The sequence below is a fragment of the Sebastes umbrosus genome, chromosome 8, assembly GCF_015220745.1.
Source record: "Sebastes umbrosus isolate fSebUmb1 chromosome 8, fSebUmb1.pri, whole genome shotgun sequence".
Taxonomy (NCBI): Eukaryota; Metazoa; Chordata; class Actinopteri; order Perciformes; family Sebastidae; genus Sebastes; species Sebastes umbrosus.
The window spans coordinates 3199089-3218738 of NC_051276.1; the positions used below are offsets into that span (position 1 = coordinate 3199089).

The following is a 19650-nucleotide window of genomic DNA, read 5'->3' on the forward strand; positions in this document are numbered from 1 at the left end:
GCAGTGACTGTCACCATGCGGTTGCCAGGCAACCAGCGTAGACTCGATGAAGTTACTGCCCCAGGCCAAGAAATAGTCCAGCACGTCTCCTGCTGTAAAACCACAATGTGTCAGTTTTTACACTTTGTTTTTGTGTGAATTAAACAAACAAGATATAACGTGTTCATTCGCTTTTAAGGTGCTGCTAGGTGGATTTTGTTAATGACGGAAAATTTCCTTTCTCTATGCTAAGCTAAGCTAATCGGCAGCTGGCTGTAGCCTTATATTGAACGGAGAGATATGAAAGTGGTATCGATCTGCTCAGCTAACTCTCAGCAGGAAAGCAAATAAGTGTATTTCTCAAAATGTCAAACCATTGCTTTAAAGGCACAACGAGTAGGACTTTCCCTAAAAAAAACAATGTATAGACTGATGCAAATAATCCTTTATGACCCACTAGAAGTGTGGGGTGGTGTCTGTATCAGCAGAGATCCTGCCCTCTGCCTGTATTTTCTCTTTTCTTTTCATTTTGTGTTCGATATGTTTCTGGGCGTCAACCGTGCCTGATCATAGGCGCTCATCCTAGAGGAAGCTACGAAAATGGCAGAAACAGCGCCGAAACAAAATACAAATATAGCGAGGTAAAGCAGCAAGCGGACAAAGCTCATTAATAAACGAGAGTGAACCTGGGGTTAGGCTTTCAACCCCTTGATAAGCCGAGGAAGAGGGGCTAACTTTGAATGTTGTTTACAAACTGCAACCGACAAATCCTACTCACTGTGCCTTTAAATATTTTGTGTAAATTGCTACAAATATTCTGAAATAATTAAAACAGTAATTTCTCAATATATTTGTCATCAAATATTGCACCTTCACAGCATAGATCAATATCCTCCCACAGTCCATTCTCTCCACATACTGAGTAGTTCCTCAGGCTCCCGGTGTAATAGCCTTCCTCACATTGGTAATGCACCACACTGCCAATGTGTGATGTGCCATCCCATAGCATTTTAGCATGAGGTTTAAAAACAGGCTCTTGACAATTGATTTCTACGACAAACAAAAAAATAGCAAGTCATTGTAGATGTTTAGATGTTAAAATCAATGAGGCAAGTTTATATATACAATTCACACATCTTGACTGATGAGAGTAACATTCATACGGTTCAATTACAGCATGCAAATTATGATGCACGACATTTGAGAGGATTGCATTATTACTTTTAGGTAGGCAGGTAACCTAATACGCTGTTGTGTGGACTAATTTAATTTTCACCTTGACAGAGCAGAGAGGCTCCATCCCATTCTCCACTGGCAGTACAAACTGAGACATTTCCCTCTCCAACACGGCCATATCCAGAGTTACACTGATAAACAACCTGAGAGCCCACAGTGGAGATGTTATCCCACAGTATGACTGAATGAGGGATGGGTGGGGGCTCACCACAGTCAACTTCTACAAGGATGGAAATATTTCATTGAGTGAAAAACTGTTATTATTTGACTCTGGACAACAACAATGGGAAACAATGCCAACCGTAATTAGGTTGTTACCTTTGCATGAGATGTTTGGTTTTGTCCAGTAACCATTAATTGTGCACAATGACATGTTGTTTCCTTCATTGTGATAAAACCCTATTTTACAGTAGTAAGTCAGTGTGCTTCCAGCAGTGGAGCTGCCATTCCACACTTGCCCGGTGTGAGGCAGTATAGGAGGATCTCCACATAATATCTCTGGGACAGGAAATGATGCACACAGAGGGGTTATACAGAGTTTACAAAATGTATTTTAAAAAAAAAAAAAAAAACTAATAAATTTTGACTGCATGAAATACAAGTTTTATTCCAATGAATTCTTAGCAATTTGACAAAAGTGGTGGTTACTGTATGTTCACGTAGGGATCTCTGCCCTGCACACCTATTCCATGCTACAGTCACACAGATGATTTTCAGTTATGTTGATTAGCTCTTCTCAGGTCAGGACTGTGTTGCCATGCGCAGACTAATAAGCCAGGATATGTGAACATTAGGGCTGTCAAAGTTAACGTTATAATAATGAGTTAACACACATTAGCTTTAACGCCACCAATTTGTTTAACGCACTTAATGAGTGAAGATATCAACATCATATGAAACTAGAAAAACCTAAGGAATCCATTGGTACCAACCATGTCATACTAGCTTGTTGTTAAGGAGGCCAAACTTACGCTACATTTTGTTGAGGAAAAACTGGCATGGCCATTTTCAAAGGTGTTCCTTGACCTCTGACCTCCAGATATGTGAATGAAAATGGGTTCTGTGGGTACCCACGAGTCTCCCCTTTACAGACATGCCCACTTTATGGTAATAACATGCAGTTTGGGACAAGTCATAGTCAAGTCAGCACACTGACACACCGACAGCTGTTGTTGCCTTTTGGGCTGCAGTTTGCCATGTTATGATTTGAGCGTATTGTTTTATGCTAAATGCAGTACTTGTGAGGGTTTCTGGGCAATATTCGTCATTGTTTTGTGTTGTTAAATGATTTCCAATAATAAATATATACATACATTTGCATAAAGCAGCATATTTTCTCACTCCCATTTTGATAAGAGTATTACAGTATATACTTGACAAATCTCCCTAAACAATGTGCGATGAATTTGCGATGAATTTGCGATTAATTGCGATTAACTATGGACAATCAAGTGATTAATCGCGATTAAATATTTTAATCGATTGACAGCCCTAATATTAATATAATTCTAAATCTGTAACAAACAGCAGTCCTGATCATAACTACCAAATATTAATTCATTTTAACCCTTTAAATGCCAGTTTGTTTACATAATACCACTGTTATGAAAAAAATGTATATTATTATTATTTTCAAATTATTTTCTGTGTAAAATGGAAGGTTTTTTTTCACATTCTGGGATATGTCAATGATTAGCAACAACATTGATTTCAATGCATTGGCCGTGGGATCAAACATTTTTTGCCCTTGAGAGTCGGAGTGTCTGTATTTTGGCTACACAGTTTATTATAGACTTATTATAGGAGCTGAGATTGAACTTCAAAACTTGAAAAAAAAAAAAATTCACACCCTTGCCAAAATGTATACCATGTGCATTAACACAACCAAAATGATTGAAAAAAATAATAAAAATACCAAAATGTCCCTAGTGATGCATGAGGGTTAAGTATTTGTTCCTAGGTATACACAAGTCATGACAGAAAATGCTAGAAATAATTTCCTTCCATTTCATATTTGAAAAGAACCATTTCAGGGGTTTCAGTCAGTTTGAATTACCTCGACAAAACAGAGTTGTGGGGGTCCACTGACCGTCTTCATTACAGATCGAGACATTATGTCCTCCTTTGTTATAAAAGCCCTTTTTACAAACATAGAGCACAGTGCTGCCAGGGGTTGAATTACTGTCCCACACCTGCTCAGTGGATTCAATTATAGGAGGACTTCCACATAAGGTCTCTACAGGGAATAACATGAACCACAACCATGTAACATGAACACCAGGATTCAGATTAATAATTCCCTTTCGGTTTACTCGACTCAGGAAGTTAAAGTGCAAAGAGAGAAAGAAGAAGAAACTGTATATCGGTGTACCTTGACAGAGCACAGACGGTTTCTCCCACTGTCCAGCAGGAGTACAGATGGAAACATTGCCCTTTCCAACATTATGATATCCAGAGTTACACTGATAAAGCACCTCGGTGCCCATCCTTGAGCTCTTATTCCACAGCATAAGAGAGTGAGGGAGGGCAGGGGGAGAGCCACAGTCAACCTCTGTGAGGGCCAAAGCAGTGACATGCTGCATGAAACCGTATTCACTGGGAAATCTCACAGGAACTCTGTCCGGTTGATCAGTTTCATGATCCCTGTGCTCCTGAAACTGGTTAGAAACTCACTACAAAAAAGTTGCACTGTCATCAGTGGGAGATTCATTATATTATCATCCCCATAACTTAAAGTTTAAAGGATAGGTTCAGAATGTTTCAAGTCTTAAAACAATGGTCAGGTGCCCATATGAGCATTAAACAGGTTTTTGCTTGCTGTAACTATCACGTTCATATCATACTGGCTGTTGTAGCAACTCATGAAGTAATAACTGTGCATAAAGTAATCATTTAAGTGTAATAAAATAACAGTTTTGTTCACAATGTAATAAGTTATTACATTATGAGAAAATTATTACATTTTAGCAAAAGTTGAATAATGTAATAAATTCAGCGCATAATATAATAATTTTAAAAAAGAGTACTCTCCTTGTCTTCTTAAAGCAGAGGAACCCTCTAGTTTTACATGACACAAGTGGAGGAGTTAATTTAAAGCAACTGGACAGAACCCAGAACGGACTCCAGTTTCCTTCCACAGTCTTAAGACATGCAGGTTCATTGTTGACTCTAAATGTCCCGCAGGTGTGACTGTGAGCGTGAATGGTTGTCTGTCTCTATGTGTCAGCCCTGGGATAGTCTGGCGACCTTACAGCACTTCCAAAGTTATTTTAACCCAAACCGCGATCTTTTCCTAAAGCAAGCTAAGTCGTTTTTGTCATGGAATTTCCATTCTTAACTAAGTACTTTGTTGCCTAAGCCGAACCAAGACGATCTTTTCCAAAAACCTAACGAAGTAGTTTTATTTTGAAAAGACTGTGTGCATCACGTGTTGCTGGACATTTGTAGGAAAACGCACAAAATATACGTTGTTGTCGTGCGTCATGATGAAAAAGGGAAAGTTGTGTATGTATGAATCTATGTACACGAATCAAATGTGAAAATGTTTGAAGTGTTTTTTAAGGCTAAATGCCAACAAATATGGATTGAAGCAGAATATTTCGTTAAATAAAAACATGTTGTGAATTTTGGAAATTATTCCAAATATCTTTTTTTAATGAATGTTGACTTTTGGACTTTTAAAACGCTCTGGAGTGTGGAAATGTTTGGATGACACGAGTCGGAAACAATCCTACGCAGCCACCACTGAAATCTAATTCTAAAGATAGTATAATACTAATAATATTAATGTAGCCTGATCTTAATCTGTTACTGTGCACAAATATCAGCTTGAAATAGAATGTGACCTTTTAAGTAGCAGAAAATTATATCTTTTTAAATTGTTTCATATACAGACTTTTCTATGGACTATCCAGTAAGTGTGTAATTATGATTTAGTTATACATGTGCAAATCTGATTTTGACAACCTCAGAGCAGACAAATACTTCCCTCGTGATCTTTGGCGCCCCCCTAAGGGGGGTTTGGACCCCAGGTTGGGAACCACTGTTCGAGATCATGAATGAAGAGCAGAGAAAGCAAAGTACAGAGTTGCAATGAGCTGATGCTGAATGACCATGAATAGCTGTATATAATGCTATAGAGCTGTGGAGAAAGGCAGACTATGTTTGTGTGTTTTGTTACCTTCACAGACCATGTCGGCTCCTCTCCACAGTCCATCAGCTCCACACACAGAGCTGTTGTCTCCGCTCCTCCACACAAGGCCTTCATCACAAACAAACATGGCCACACTGCCGTATGTGGTCCCTGTGACTGACAGCAGCACTGTGTCGTCCACTGAGGTACGCTGGCCACAGTCGACCACTGAGTGGGACAAGAACATACAAAACTCAAGTTTAGATCCAGCTGTTGGCCCACTGACCATCTTCATGGATTTCACATTCAGCAGGCAACACCACTATTATACCAGCCAGCACCAAACTGAGGGGTAATGACATTATATCTAAAAGGAGGAACTAGGTTAAACTGTACAGTAATTCTACGTAGGTTCTAGTATATTAATATTCGTGCTGGAAAAGTGACAACATGTAAAAACATAACTGTCACTATGCTTATCCAAATCCCCAAATTGCAGTTTTACCTTTGCAGGAAGCTCTGTCCTCGTAAGGGTGGAAGGGCTCCGCTCCGTTGTGGACTTGATATCCCAGCCGGCAGCTGCAGTCAACACTGCCCTCAAGATTCCTGCATTGACCTCCCTCTCCACACAGCCCTGTCATCCTGCACTCATCAACGTCTGCACAACCAATGGTAAATGAGCATATGAAATAAAATTATAATGTAAGGCTCGATTTACAGGTAAAGGTCGAAAAAATGTATCTTGTCATTTGTCATTGTTAGTCAACATTCTTTAATCTCTTATGTGGGACAGTTTTGGTTATATATATATCGGTGAATTGGAATTTTGAATTTGTACGTAGCCTAATAAGTTCAGCACTTTAACAGTCCTCAGTTTGGCTGGAGCTTTGCACATTGTTTTGATAACTGGGTTTTGACTTAAAATATTGTAATAACAATCCAAATATGCTGTCAGTGATGATAGTTTTTGTTTGTTTGTTTGTAGTTAAATTGATGTTATGTAGAGCTGTGATTGAGGACGCAGTCAGATCTGTAGTTATATTCGGACTTGATCTCAGGCTGATTGACAAAATTTGAGATTACAGATGTGAGATGTGACTGTGAAAACAGATGTGAACAAAATGGGCCGTCAAGGATTCCATGGTTGCTATGGTTTGTCTCCAGGTGCATCATTTCTACAAGATCATAATTTAAACATAAACAAGCCCTCAAACGGTCCAGATAACAGCCAGACATGAGCGACACAAACTAACTTCTATCATGGAAAATGTGAGATTTGAACACTTTAAGTCTAAAGTGTTTTCTATGTATTTTACCGTCGAGAGATTCAGATACCTTAAAGTTCATCAAAGTTTTGTCAATCGGCTCTGCTATGAACACTATAATGAAAATATGTTATAAATGATATAGGAGACTGTAATGATGATGCACAATATTAGGCTACTGACTCAACTCATCTAATCATTAAAAAAAAGACCAAAAATGTGTATCAATGAATTTAAATCACTGCCTTACTGACAATGATGTTTTTATTATAGGTTATTATTATATTTTTCTATATAGCCTATCTAATAAAAATATATATAATATATATATAAAATATAAAATGATTTATATCACAAATATCACCCAGCTATCAGCTGGAATACATTAATAGCTTTGTGTATTTAAATGTATCCATTTAAAAGTACAACTGTGAAATAGATTATACTGTATATCTCTTTTCTGTTGTGTTATGCCTTTACCAGTGCTGTAAAAAAAAAGAAAGAAAGAAAGAGCCAGGTCCAGTGTAAACTCACCCTGGCAGTGGGTTCCATCATTTGGGATGAAGACGTCCATGTTGTTAGACGGGCTGTAGCCGGACAGGCATTTACAGTAGTAGCTGCCGTATGTGTTGTGGCAGGTGGTGTGATGCCCACAGATCCTACTGGCTCCTATCTGACACTCATCTTTGTCTGGAAGAAGAAAATATTTATTATATAATTATATAATATATAATAACTATATATAATTTATTGCACTTAAATATTGAAGAGAAGGAGTTGAAATCATTAATGTTATTAGTTTCAGTAACACTTTATAATAATCATCATTCATAAATAGTAAATTGATAGTTAATTAAACTTAGTTTAGTAAACAACAAGATGATAATTAATAATGTTTATTTATTATTAGTACTGCTATAATTTACGTTATTTTATTTGAGTAATATGAAATAATTAGTTTAGAAATGATATATTGTATCATAGCTGATAAGAGACGATAACAATTACATTCTGATTACATTGGTAAACTATTTATTAGCAGTTTATTGTTGCACACATTATAACATTGTATATACTATATTAAGTATTTCTTAGTGATAACCAAATGATTTGTAAACCTTTAAGAAGTTGTTTGTAAACATCTATAAACATTACATAGACAGATGGACCACAAACCAATTACTAACCATTAACAAAATATAAACTATCTATCTAAATAATGTTAGTAGATGTTTTACAAAGTATTTAGTAATCATTTAACAAGGTATTATAATCATCAGTTTTAACTTCATAAAAGCCATCCAAATAATGTGTATAGGCAGTTTACAAACCAATTATTAATAATTAACAAAGTGTTACAAATATCTAATGTTTAAAGATGTTTTACAAATAATTTCTTTAAGGTTTTCAAATAGAATTATTAACAGATACTATATATGTAGTATTTAAAATGTCATAACGTGTGCAACAATAAACTTGAAATAACAGAAATGATAGCATTACTAATAATTAGTAAACATTATTAATTATCATTCCATTGTTTGTTAACAGTAAAATAACTATTAACTAAGTTTAATTAACTATAAATTTACCATTTATAAATGATGGTTATTATAAAGTGTTACCCAGACATTCATGATCCCCAGAGGATGAATCCTACTGAATTCAGTGATCCACTGAAGGTTAACATTTTTAATTTGTCCAATATTTTTGTTTATGATTAGATATTAAACCAATGGCATTCCCATCACCTCAGCTGTACTTTGTGTTTAGTGTTAATGAACAGCTTAGAGCTAAACTAACATAGCAAACACAGTAATGCCTCCTTTAAAGGACCAGCGTGTAACAGTAAGGGGCATCACGTGGCAGAAATGTAAAGTAATATTATTAAGTATATTTTCTTTAGTGTATAAATCACCTGCTCTTTCCTACCTTGACAGAAGGTTCTTCCGTTTCCAACAAAGCCGTACTTGCAGTTACAAACTTTGCCAGAGCCGTCTAACTTGTCATCACATGTGGCGTTAGCGTGGCAGGTGGCACACACGTCCAGACTGTGGCCTTCTGCTGGCATATCTGAGGGGATAGAGAGAACATCCATCAGTCAGTATCTCTGAAGGTTTTCACCCCTTCTCCAGTGAAAGATTTTACAAATAGAATTAATTATATATCACCAATAGGAGACAAAAAGTTGTCACTATTCTCACCTCCAATGAAACAGAGCAAAAAAAACACCAACATTGCTCTGTGTCTCTCGTCCATCCTCTCTGGTGAAGTGAAGAGACTCTCAGACACTCAACGTCCTCATCCCCATCTTCTTTGTTTCATTTTTTTTTTACTTCCGTCTTGTGGACCGAGATATGAGCGGATTTGATAATCAGGATTGAGAGGACGTGGTGAGTGGGGCAGCTGAGGTCACTCTGAGGAAATAGCTCCTTTTCTCAATGGTCTTCTTGCAGCTTGTGGTTTTTTGTGGCTTCATCTGTCATCTGTCCCTGACACATTCAGTTACACTTCACATGTGTTGATACGCTCAGCGCTCACTCTGGTGAACTGCACACTCATGCTGCGGTGGCTGATAACGGCTATATTTGGCCTGTAACGAACCTGTTGGCACATTAACCACATCATTACTACATGTGTACAAAAATGTACAAGTTAATAGTAATGACTTATGAAATATAAGTAGACCAAACATTTTATGGATATCATGGTGCACCCTTACCCTTTGTCCAATATATTTAAATGAACCCTTATTCAATTAAACTTGACTCAATTAATTTTTTTTTTATTATAATCCACAAATGTTGATGTTGGTGTTTGAAGTCAGTGGAACCGACATCCCTCCTCGACCTGCCACAGTAGTACCACTGTGGTAAGTGCTGAGGGGGTGTCAGTTGGCGTGCTGTGGGAGGGGGAGATAAGTGTGGTGAGCTGCTATCTTTCAGCCCAGCATGGTCCTCAGTGGGGTATCGCTGTCACTCAAACCAACAAGCTACCGCTTCACACCAGTGCCTGCTGGACTGGACTGATTAACCCCAGTCTGTCCCTCACCAAAACTGCCTGAACAGTATGTCCTTGTGTGGGCCCAAATCTGACTAGAACTGGACATTATGCAGTGCAAATACAACTTGTCAGCTGGAAGCTAAGGTTATTGACCATATTTTCAATCTTGTTGTCAGCTTTGGGGCTAAATGCTCATTGCTGTGGTATTTCGGTGGGTTTCCACCAAACTACTTTTCAAGGAACTAAAAGGTTCCTTCAGCCCACTGTTGTCTGCATTTCCACCGCAGTGCTGGTGGTCACAGCAGTAAACACACTCTGCAGCCTGCAGTTCAGTGTGTCCGCCTGTTTCATCTACAAAACACGCTGAAAAAAAGGCCCTTTTTAGGGGGTAAAAGTCCCCATAAAATGCCCCTGGAACTTAATTTAGATCCTGGTCCCTGGACCCAGTTCCTCAAAAGGTTCTTCCTGCGGTGGAAACGGGGCTTTAGTTCGAGAAATCCCTCACTAGTGAAACTGCTGGGCAGTAGTGTACTTCTTTTCTACTGGATTTTCTTTGTCACTTGGTGTCTATTGTTATTCTTGCTAATTACCCTGTTCAATAGGAAACCGCGAAACCACTAGCTCAGTCAGAAACACTTACGTCAGGATATTGATCATTTATAGCAAACGGTTCTGGAGTTAGATTTGACGGAAAAGGCGCCAGGCGGCAGCAGGATGAACAGGCTGTTGTTGGGGTGGGTATCGTCTTTTAGTATCCTTTGGGCTCTGTGCAGGCACCTCACCTCACCGATATCACTGATGCAAGGTTTTTTTCAACACCTGCTGCAGAGCCCTCCTGTCCTGGGCCGTGCACAAACCATGCCAGTTTGTAATGTTTACAATCAGGATGCTAACTACTACTCCTCTGTAATAGTGATATCTCAATGATACTGGTGAAGGAACAAGCCTCAACACGTTGGTCTCACAATAAAATTGTTCTATATACAGTACTACAAGCGTTGCTGGAGTTTTGACCTCTTCAGACTTTTTCCCTTCTCCGTGCACCTTGGAAGTAGGTGAAGTTGTTTCAGAAACCCCCACCCTACTTCCTCTGTAAAAGTTGACAAGAACTTTGCGGATTTTGCCTTCTTAAGTTTCTTTAAGAAATAGGGCTGTTTCTTAGCTTTCTTAAAGCTGAAGTAGCAAATATGATTTAAAAAATTATTTTTATAAAACGGCCGCTACGAATATGAATCAATATTCTGTTATGTTAATGCTTATTTCTTGCCTCAAATGTTCTCCGAATCATCTTGTAGTGCACGGTTTAGCTGTAAAATGATCAAGTTTGTGATGCCGCCACCAAGTTCCGTTCACATGACCGCAGCACAGCCAATAGGAACGCTCTATAAATGAAATGACCTGTGATTGGTCAAAGTCTCCGGTCGCGGGCTAGATGTTCTAAAGCCTGAAACAGAGCCATGAGGAGGAGCAGAAGTCTAGTTTTCTCTCAGAACACTTGAATTACAATATGCTGAAAAGTTATTATGGAATTTTTGCCCAATGATGCCAAAAATATACTGCCTACTGAAGCTTTAACCAGGGTGGAGCTGTAAGATGACCATGTCAGGTTCTCTGTGATGCTGATTCCCTGGAACCTGAAACTGGTCACTTGCTCCACCTCAGCTCCACTGATATAGACGGGGGGTGTGCCTTAAAACCAACAATCAGCTCCTGACGTTGAATAGTAGGTTGTTTTCTGAGCACCACTCTGCAAGTCTGTTGACTTCCTGCCGATATGAAATCTTCACAACAGAGTTCTCTCCACGTCATGGGTTGCAGTCGTGGGTGTACAACGTACACGCCGTTTTTACATTTAACAGCTATACGCTTGACTATCCGGAATTAACATTAGAGATATCCACAATTGCATTTTGACTAGTCAGAATTCTTAGATAGGATTCAAGATATCTATAACGTCATTCTGACTATCCAAAATAACAGTCACAGATATCTGCAACATCATTTCCCCTAGTCAAAACTCTAATTTTAGATATCTGTAATTACATTTTGAATAACCGTAACTCCAGTTTGAGATATCTACAACGTCATTCTGACTAGTCAAAATTTATTTTTAGATATCTAACAAGGACAATGTAAATATCTTCAATTGAGGAGAATTAAAGATATCTTGAACCGGAATTATGACAAGTCAGAATTAAATTTTAGATTTCTGAAACTGAAATTACGACTAGTCATAATTAATTTGCGGATATCCGCAATGTGAATTACGGATATCCGCAACTGAATTGTGAATATCCATAATGACAAACCCCATATACATGAATGGCAAAAGTAGTTTGAATTGTACTAGTCAAAATAGAATTAGGGATATCTAAAATTAGAGTTTTGACTAGGCAAAATGACTTTGCAGATATCTCTAATGAATAGCCTGTCTAGCTATTAAAGGTTAAAATGGCTTGCCGTAAGCACACAGCCCTCGGGAGCTCCAATGATTTCAGCTCAACATTCACTCTACTGCTGAACAACCAATGCCATTCTGATGTAGGTGTTATTTTCAAGATGTGTGAGGGCCGAGTGGAGGGCAGTGGAGTGCACGTGTGTCCAGCCGTCCACATACACATGCATGATGCCAAATGGGGACCCACTTGTAAAAACATTGCTCCATAGCACTACTAGAGGCCAAAGACTTCTTTAAGTGCAGGATCCAGTGCAACCTGAACAAAGATAGCTGGGTCCACTCATTGAATAACACCTTGGCATACTGATCTAATCATTCTTAGATGGTGCTATTTCATTTTGAAGTGCCGTTGTGGTTATCCCACATAACACGACCAAACAAACTGTGTACATAAAGACACAACTAGACACAAAATTTGGTCATTGGAGATATCTTTATTTGTTGTTAGCACCTGATCTTTGCAGACCTGCGTAGTTATCACAAAGTCTGTCATTCAGATCAAATATTACAGGAACATGCATTTTTTTTAGTATCAAAATTGTATAATAGACTTCATAGATATCTTTGTTAAATTTCAAAATGATTATCTTAACCGACATGATCAAATTCTTTCAATACATCAGACCGGCAATACATCATAATTTTGGGGGAAAACGATCCCACGTCCCTCATAGACGGTAACACTGTAAAGAGAAAAAGTTGAAACATGTCTCCAAACAGCTACTTTAAAACAAACCGGTAATAGTAATAACGCTATGCTGAAGATCTGCTGTGTGGTGCAACCAACTGGTTGCACCGACAATAAATCCCAAAATGCCAATCTCCGATTTGTTCCTCTGCCTTGTCCTGAAAAAGATATAATAGAGGGGCTTTATGGCTCCAAGCTATAGACCACCAGCGTTACGGCATCACCGAGGCTGCGCTCCCGTTTGGGCAAAAGAAACTCTGTCACAGGAGACAAAATGAAAAATGACGAAGAACTGTTGTGTCGCAGGTTAACAGAGGCTTTCACACTGAAATTTGAAGCACATACGATACGTGAATATTCACTGTCAGTGTGGTAAATTGCTAAATGATGCTGGTGACAGTGACCAGCATGGCTAGCCAACTAAATCTCAGCCTATAGATCAAACAGTTGACTATTAACAGGCAGGTTATTTACAGACAACACTAATCTAACGTAATTCAATCAGATATAGAGATGACTGGATAAACAATATCCGGCCACTGTGTTGGACAGGGGAAGACAGAAGGGACATGGCGACGATCAACCTGAATTTATTAAGGTATCACAAACGCTCAGGTTCAGGCAAGGTCACAAAATAATTATTAGACATGTGAACTTGTCAAAATTACAATCCAAACACGTCAAATTGCATTGAAGTCTTTGTGATCTTCAGTTTTCTATCGACAAAAAGCGGGCGCAGCCTTGTTTTTTTTTTTTGCAAAGTACCCGTATGTGCCGGTCTGATGTATGTAAATCAAATAGGAAGCATTCCGCCTCTCAACATACATTTCATAATTCCGTAAACAAGGAGTGTTACAAAAACACATTAGTGGCTCACATTTGAGATAAATAAAAATAAGTTTGAACGTTTTTAAAGCTGAAGTAGGCGAGATTGTAGCAAATATGATTAAAAAAGGTTATTTTTATAAAATGTATATGTATGTATATTGTGTCAGTACTACATGAAACAGGTAACCTGAAAAAAATCATGTGCCTCTGTGTCCTCCGGTGTCCTCCGGTGTCCTCCTGTGCTCCTAACGGCATCTGCAAGATTTCACAGACCAGAGGAAAACAAGCAGTAAGAGCTGATCTGTTCAGGTCTACTGTCCAGCTGCCGTCTATGAGAACCGGCTGTCAATCACTCGCGAACTCTGACCAAACGGTCAAACTAGGCAGCGCTGATATGAAATACGCAAATATGAATCAATATTCTGTTATGTTAATGCCTATTTCTTGCCTCAAATGTTGTCAGAATCATCTTGTAGTGCCCGGTTTAGCTGTTAAATGAGAAAGTTTGTGACGCCGCCACCAAGTTCCAGTCACATGACCGGAGCACAGCCAATAGGAACGCTCTCTCAATGAAATGACCTGTGATTGGTCAAAGTCTCCCGTCACGGGCTAGATTTTCTAAAGCCTGAAAACAGAGCCATGAGGAGGTGCAGAAGTCTAGTTTTCTCTCAGAAGACTTGAATTACAATATGCTGAAAGGTTATTATTGAATTTTCGCCCAATGATGCCAAAAATATACTGCCTACTGAAGCTTTAATGTTCAATAATGGCTCTGTAAAATCAATGCCAGAAAATTTCAGTAAAAGAAAAATTCAGAAAACAAAATCACACCACATTATCATTATCTCACCATATACATGTGCTCTGCACTTCAACAGGAACACATATAAACCCAGTGTTTTGCCAGAGTGATCAGAACAGAGTGGTCTGGGACAGCTTCACAGTCCTGATCTTGGACACAGGAACTGCTGTAGGGTCCTGGTTGGTCATAAAAGAGTGCAGTAACAGCAGCGTTTCTTTTCATGTGCAGTCTCAACTTCCTCAGGTGGAGGTGCTGCAGGAGCCGGAGATTCCTCCTCACACAGTGAACCACTGGAGGTGGACAACAGCCTCCCACACACCAGGTCAGCAGCTTTTCCATCCATGATGGACAAGTCTGTCACCGTTTTCTCTCTCAGCGACATGTCTCCATCGTCATCATCATCTATCAGCACAAACTCTTTGAGGTAAACCATCCCCATCCCGTGGAGGCTGTGGTTCTCTTCCGATCCCTCCAGGGTGTGGACATCCACAAAGGTCAGAGTGGAAGTCTCTGTCAGGGTCTCATGCGGGTCTGTGGAGTTGTCCTCTGGCCCCGAATAGGCCTGGCTGCTCGAATCCATCATCCACGTGTTCCTTTGACCACTCTCGTATTTCATGCCGTACCTCTGGTCCTGGCTGTTAGAGATGAGGTCTGGAACAGAGGACATCTTGCCTGTACCATCTCGGCCGGTGACCTGGTCTCTCCTGGTGTGAGAGCCATTTTCTATAGCATGACCATTCCCAGGAGGCATCTTAAAAGCCACACTCTGGTAGTCATGGTAGACCTGCACACTGCTGCTCCCTGGTGGGGATGACAGGGGGATGCTGGCAGCAGTGTTGCCTTTTCCTTGCTTCTTCATGTATTTTCGCTTGCAGCACTGAGACAAAACAGAAAATTGTAAGTTAATTCTTGATCTTGGAAGTAGTAGTTTGAGAAAAACTTAACTCAAAATCTATTTACTAGCCAGCTTTATCAGTCACGAAGACCATAAGATATGGTTGAAAGCTCCAGAGAAAGCTACTAAGCAGACATTGAGTTAAACAAAAGAAAATTACAGAAAAGAAATTAAAAATTAAACAAAATGACAGACTGTCTCTACCTGTCAATCCTTAACGTACAATTATTACTCTGTAAAATAGTATCAGAATAGTATAAAATAATGGAAATAACGACTGAATATATACTATTTTATTTACTGTTACTTCTTTTGTGCTGTTCTCAATTTGATACTAACAAACTATGTGGGACACCTGGCAGTGTTGATGCAACAATAGATGGTAGGAGCCATATTTATAGAGAAGGCATTTGTTATCTAAATCATCAACTCAATGTATCAGGAAATACTATTGATTGGTTGGCATCATATTTGAACAATAAACAACACTACACAAGTTAAAGGAAAAACCTCATCATTTTTAGAATGTTCTATAGGTGCACCCCAAGTTTCAATTTTAGTCCCTCTCTTATTTAGTATTTGTATTAATGATCTACCATTCATTTGTCCAGAAGTTAAATATAAGCAGACGACACAGATGAAGTACCTTGATATGTCAAGTGGGCTGTTTAACTAACATTAGCATGCTAACATGCTGATGTTTAGCAGATAGTGTTTACCATGGCCATGTATTGTAAAATGAAAATGTATACCTGATGGTGGTGCAAGATAAAAAAAAGTTAAATGACCAGTGTGTAGGATTATTGGCATCTAGTGGTGAGGTTGCAGATTGCAACCAACTGAATAGGCCCCTCACCCCTCCCTCTCCAAGCGTGTAGAAGAACCTATGGCAGTCCTTAGGTGCATTCGCGCCAGCAAATTCAACTGCCACTTAAATGTAAAAAAACGCGAAAGTGTCTCTCTAGAGCCAGTGTTTGGTTTGTCTGTTCTGGGCTACTGTAGAAACATGGCGGACACTGTGAAGAGGACCCGCACCCTATGTAGATATGAAGGGCTCATTCTAAGCTAATGAAAACACAATTCTTGGTTTCAGGTGATTAACGAAAACATAGCTATGAATATTATATTCAATTTCTGCCAATAGATCCCCCTAAATTCTACACACCGGTCTTTAAAGGTCCCATATTGTAAAAAGGGAGATTTTCACGTATGTTACATTATAAATATATATATAATATAATATAAATATATATATATATATATATATATATATATATATATATAATAATACATATAAATACTGTGAAAGTATCAAAAAGCTCAATCCATGGAGAAATACACGCCATCCGTATTCAGAAACTGTGCCTTTGAGACAAGCCGTCAGGATTTCTGTTCATTTGTGATGTCACAAATCTACAATATTTAGACCATTTTACAGTTTTAAATGTAAACATTCTAAATGTGTCCCAGTTTATTTCCTGTTGCAGTGTATGTGAATGACATCAGCTGACAGGAAGTAAACATGGACCAGAACTGTTGCCTAGCAACGCAATTCTGTTGCATTCCGTTGAAATGTGCTAAAACGGAGCGTTTCTGATAGAGGGTAAATACAGGCATATTCAGGCAGACAGTATGAGGAAAATAAGTTTTTTTTTTTAACATTACAGCATGTAAACATGTTTTAGTCAAAACATAATATACAAGAATGAAACTGAAAATTAGCATAATATGTGACCTTTAAGGGATGACCAAAGTTATTGCAATTTATCCTCAGGGTAACATGAACGTCTGCACCAAATTTCAGGGGCAATCTATCCTCATTTGTCAAGACATGTCACTCAAAACCACAAATGTGAACCTCATGGTGGGACTAGACAAAAAGTCAAGGGATCACCAAAGTCAGTACGATTTATCCTCTGGAAACCACGAGTGGCTGTACCAAATTCCATAGGAATCCTTTTGACAGTTGTTGAGATATTTTTTTAGTCTGGACCAAAGTGGTGGATCGACCGACCAACTGGTTGACATTGCCACCCATAAAACCATGCTAGTTTGGCTGAAAACAGATTTCTCAATTGAATTTTATGAAAAATGATCATATCAGGATATAGGATATTGGGATAATTGAAGCCCATCACTTACCCAACATATTACTAAGTGTCTTAGTAAAGTGTTGGGCCATCATGAACTTCCAGAACAGCTTCAGTGCTCCTCGGCATTGTTTCCACTGGAACTCTACTTCCGTCTTTTTTCTTTTCACCTGTACGTGCATCATTACAAATAACATACACTGTGAATTTTATCCACACCATTCCACCCATTGTGTACGTGGTACTATTGTGCAGTTACAGCATTAATATTAGTCCCATCTTTCACTAACACAGCAACTGGGGCGGGTAATAGTAAGTGCAGTGGACTTTATGAACAACAGTAAGAGAGAACAAGCTGTCATTTAGTATTGGCCTCTCTGAATAAATAAATGAAGCCGGTACTTTTAAAAGAAGCAAAAAATATCTTAGATTCCCCGAGGATCAGTTCTTTGAAGAAAGGAGACAGATGAACTCCTCTAAAGTGCTCTAACCGAGGAAGGAGTGTGTGTGCGCGTGGGTGTGTGTGTGTTTCATTTCTCTACAACACACACACTCCCCTTCTCCATACAGAAAACACACAGATGAAGTGATGAATGCATCACTGTGAGGCAGAATGGCAGGTGTGTTAAAAGTACATATAATCTATACAATCAGCCAAAACTACAGTAGCAGATAGTATTTCTGAAAAGTTTAAATAGGTTTTGTGATCCACAATTTAAAGGTCCCATATTGTAAAAAGTGAGATGTTCATGTCTTTTATATTATAAAGCAGGTTTAAGTTCTTTATAAATACTGCTATCAAAATTCTCAATATATAGAGAAATACACACAGCCCGTATTCAGAAATTTGGCATTTGAAACAAGCCGTTAGGATTTCTGTCCATTTGTGATGTCACAAATATACAATATTTAAACCATTACATGGTTTTAAACGTAAATATTCTAAATGTGTCCCAATTTATTTCCTGTTGCAGTGTATGTAAATAACATCAGCTGACAGGAAGTAAACGTGGACCCAAGCTTTTGCCTAGCAATTCTGTTGAAATGCACTAAAATGGAGCGTTTCAGACAGAGGGTGAATACAGGTATATTCAGGCAGACAGTATGAGGAAAATAAAGTTTTTTTTCAACATTACAGCATGTAAACATGTTCTAGAAAAAACACAAAATACAAGTATTAACCTGAAATAAGAACAATATGGGACCTTTAAAGAAGAACAGACAAGTTATGTTGAGCCAAATGAGATATTTACACTAAATAGACTAAAAGACGTCTTCAAGTGAAGCGTTTTCCACTTTATGTCTCATACGTGCTAAACCAATCCACTCCGTACAGGAGCTTAACAGAGTGACCCTCTTACACTTGAGTGACTCATATGCATGACAGAATCGGGACTCTATAAATGAATAATAACAGCGTACATGTACATGTTCAAGCGGGAGTCGGCGTGCTCCACTCCTTGTGGTGGCGGCTGAGCAACAATAGATGAAAAATAGATCTGATTTAAACACACTCACTGCATTACTGCTTTAGTTTGCACTTGGTTGGCGGCTGTTTTTGTCTCAGCAGTGAAGGTTGAACTGTGGCAGAGGGGACTTATACTGGTAGGACAATTAAACAATAATGTTGAATTAACCAAAGACCCAAAATTCACCTTAGCATACGCCTAAATAGCTTCATTGCCAACCACGAGTTGAAGCATTTCATTTACAACTTCCTTTTGTAGGGTGACAGTACATTTGTGTCCAATACACTAACTAGACCACAAAGCCACATATATCAATCACAGTGATATAACAAGAATAAATACAGAATCATACATAAAGAAATCATAAAACATCCACTTAGAATCAAATATTTGATTAAAAAAATGCTTTTACCTTAAGCCTTTCCACAGTTGAACTCTTCCCCAAGTTGCTGTAATGAAAATCACATGGCAGAGGCGGGATGACCCAGCATGTGTCCCTCTGATCTGTAGTACAGCTGCTGAAACAGATTTCTCCTCCGTCTGGATGTCTATAAACAGAGACTCTTCACACACGCCCTCCACTCATCTGGTAAACTACAACTGCTCACAGTGTGTGCAGGGAGGCAGTCACGGGATGCTCCAATGATTGCAATCACACCACTGCTATTTGCTCCCTCTCACCTCTTATTATTTGGGCTTCCGCTGAACCAGTGATATTCAAATTCACATATTTTCACCTGGAAACAATCAGAACACAACATGAAATAATATTCACTTTTGGGAACAACTGTTCTCATTAAACAAG

The 19650-nt window shown here is 38.7% G+C and overlaps 2 protein-coding genes and 1 long non-coding RNA gene across 19 annotated transcripts in view; 1 reads left to right on the forward strand and 2 right to left on the reverse strand.

The window, feature by feature from the left end:
- Positions 1-6833, forward strand: part of LOC119492385 — a 23457-nt gene extending 16624 nt beyond the window's left edge. For both annotated transcript variants that reach the window (XR_005207764.1, XR_005207765.1), the window contains exons 3-4: positions 5404-5553; positions 5861-6833. This is a non-coding gene — a long non-coding RNA (uncharacterized LOC119492385). The remainder of the gene's footprint in view (positions 1-5403; positions 5554-5860) is intronic.
- Positions 1-9274, reverse strand: part of susd1 (sushi domain containing 1) — a 22549-nt gene extending 13275 nt beyond the window's left edge. For 4 of the 16 annotated variants that reach the window (XM_037776742.1, XM_037776746.1, XM_037776752.1 and 1 more), the window contains exons 1-9: positions 8817-9271; positions 8545-8685; positions 7147-7302; positions 5853-6005; positions 5396-5575; positions 3272-3766; positions 1534-1713; positions 1256-1435; positions 850-1029 (exon numbers count right to left, since the gene is read on the reverse strand). In XM_037776742.1, coding sequence (XP_037632670.1) covers positions 850-1029; positions 1256-1435; positions 1534-1713; positions 3272-3766; positions 5396-5575; positions 5853-6005; positions 7147-7302; positions 8545-8685; positions 8817-8871 — 1720 coding nt within the window. In that variant the 5' untranslated portion in view covers positions 8872-9271. Of the gene's footprint in view, positions 1-849; positions 1030-1255; positions 1436-1533; positions 1714-3271; positions 3767-5395; positions 5576-5852; positions 6006-7146; positions 7303-8544; positions 8686-8816 lie in introns of all 16 variants that reach the window. The other 12 variants (XR_005207760.1, XM_037776744.1, XM_037776748.1 and 9 more) reach the window with 10 other exon arrangements.
- A 5021-nt stretch (positions 9275-14295) lies between these two features.
- si:ch211-12e13.12 (paralemmin-2) lies at positions 14296-19557 on the reverse strand. The gene is made up of 2 exons (XM_037776786.1): positions 19258-19557; positions 14296-15268 (listed from the first exon to the last, which is right to left on the reverse strand). The coding sequence occupies exon 2, from the start codon at positions 15248-15250 to the stop codon at positions 14576-14578; it is 675 nt and encodes a 224-aa protein (XP_037632714.1). The 5' UTR covers positions 15251-15268; positions 19258-19557; the 3' UTR covers positions 14296-14575.
- Between the last annotated feature and the right edge of the window lie 93 nt (positions 19558-19650).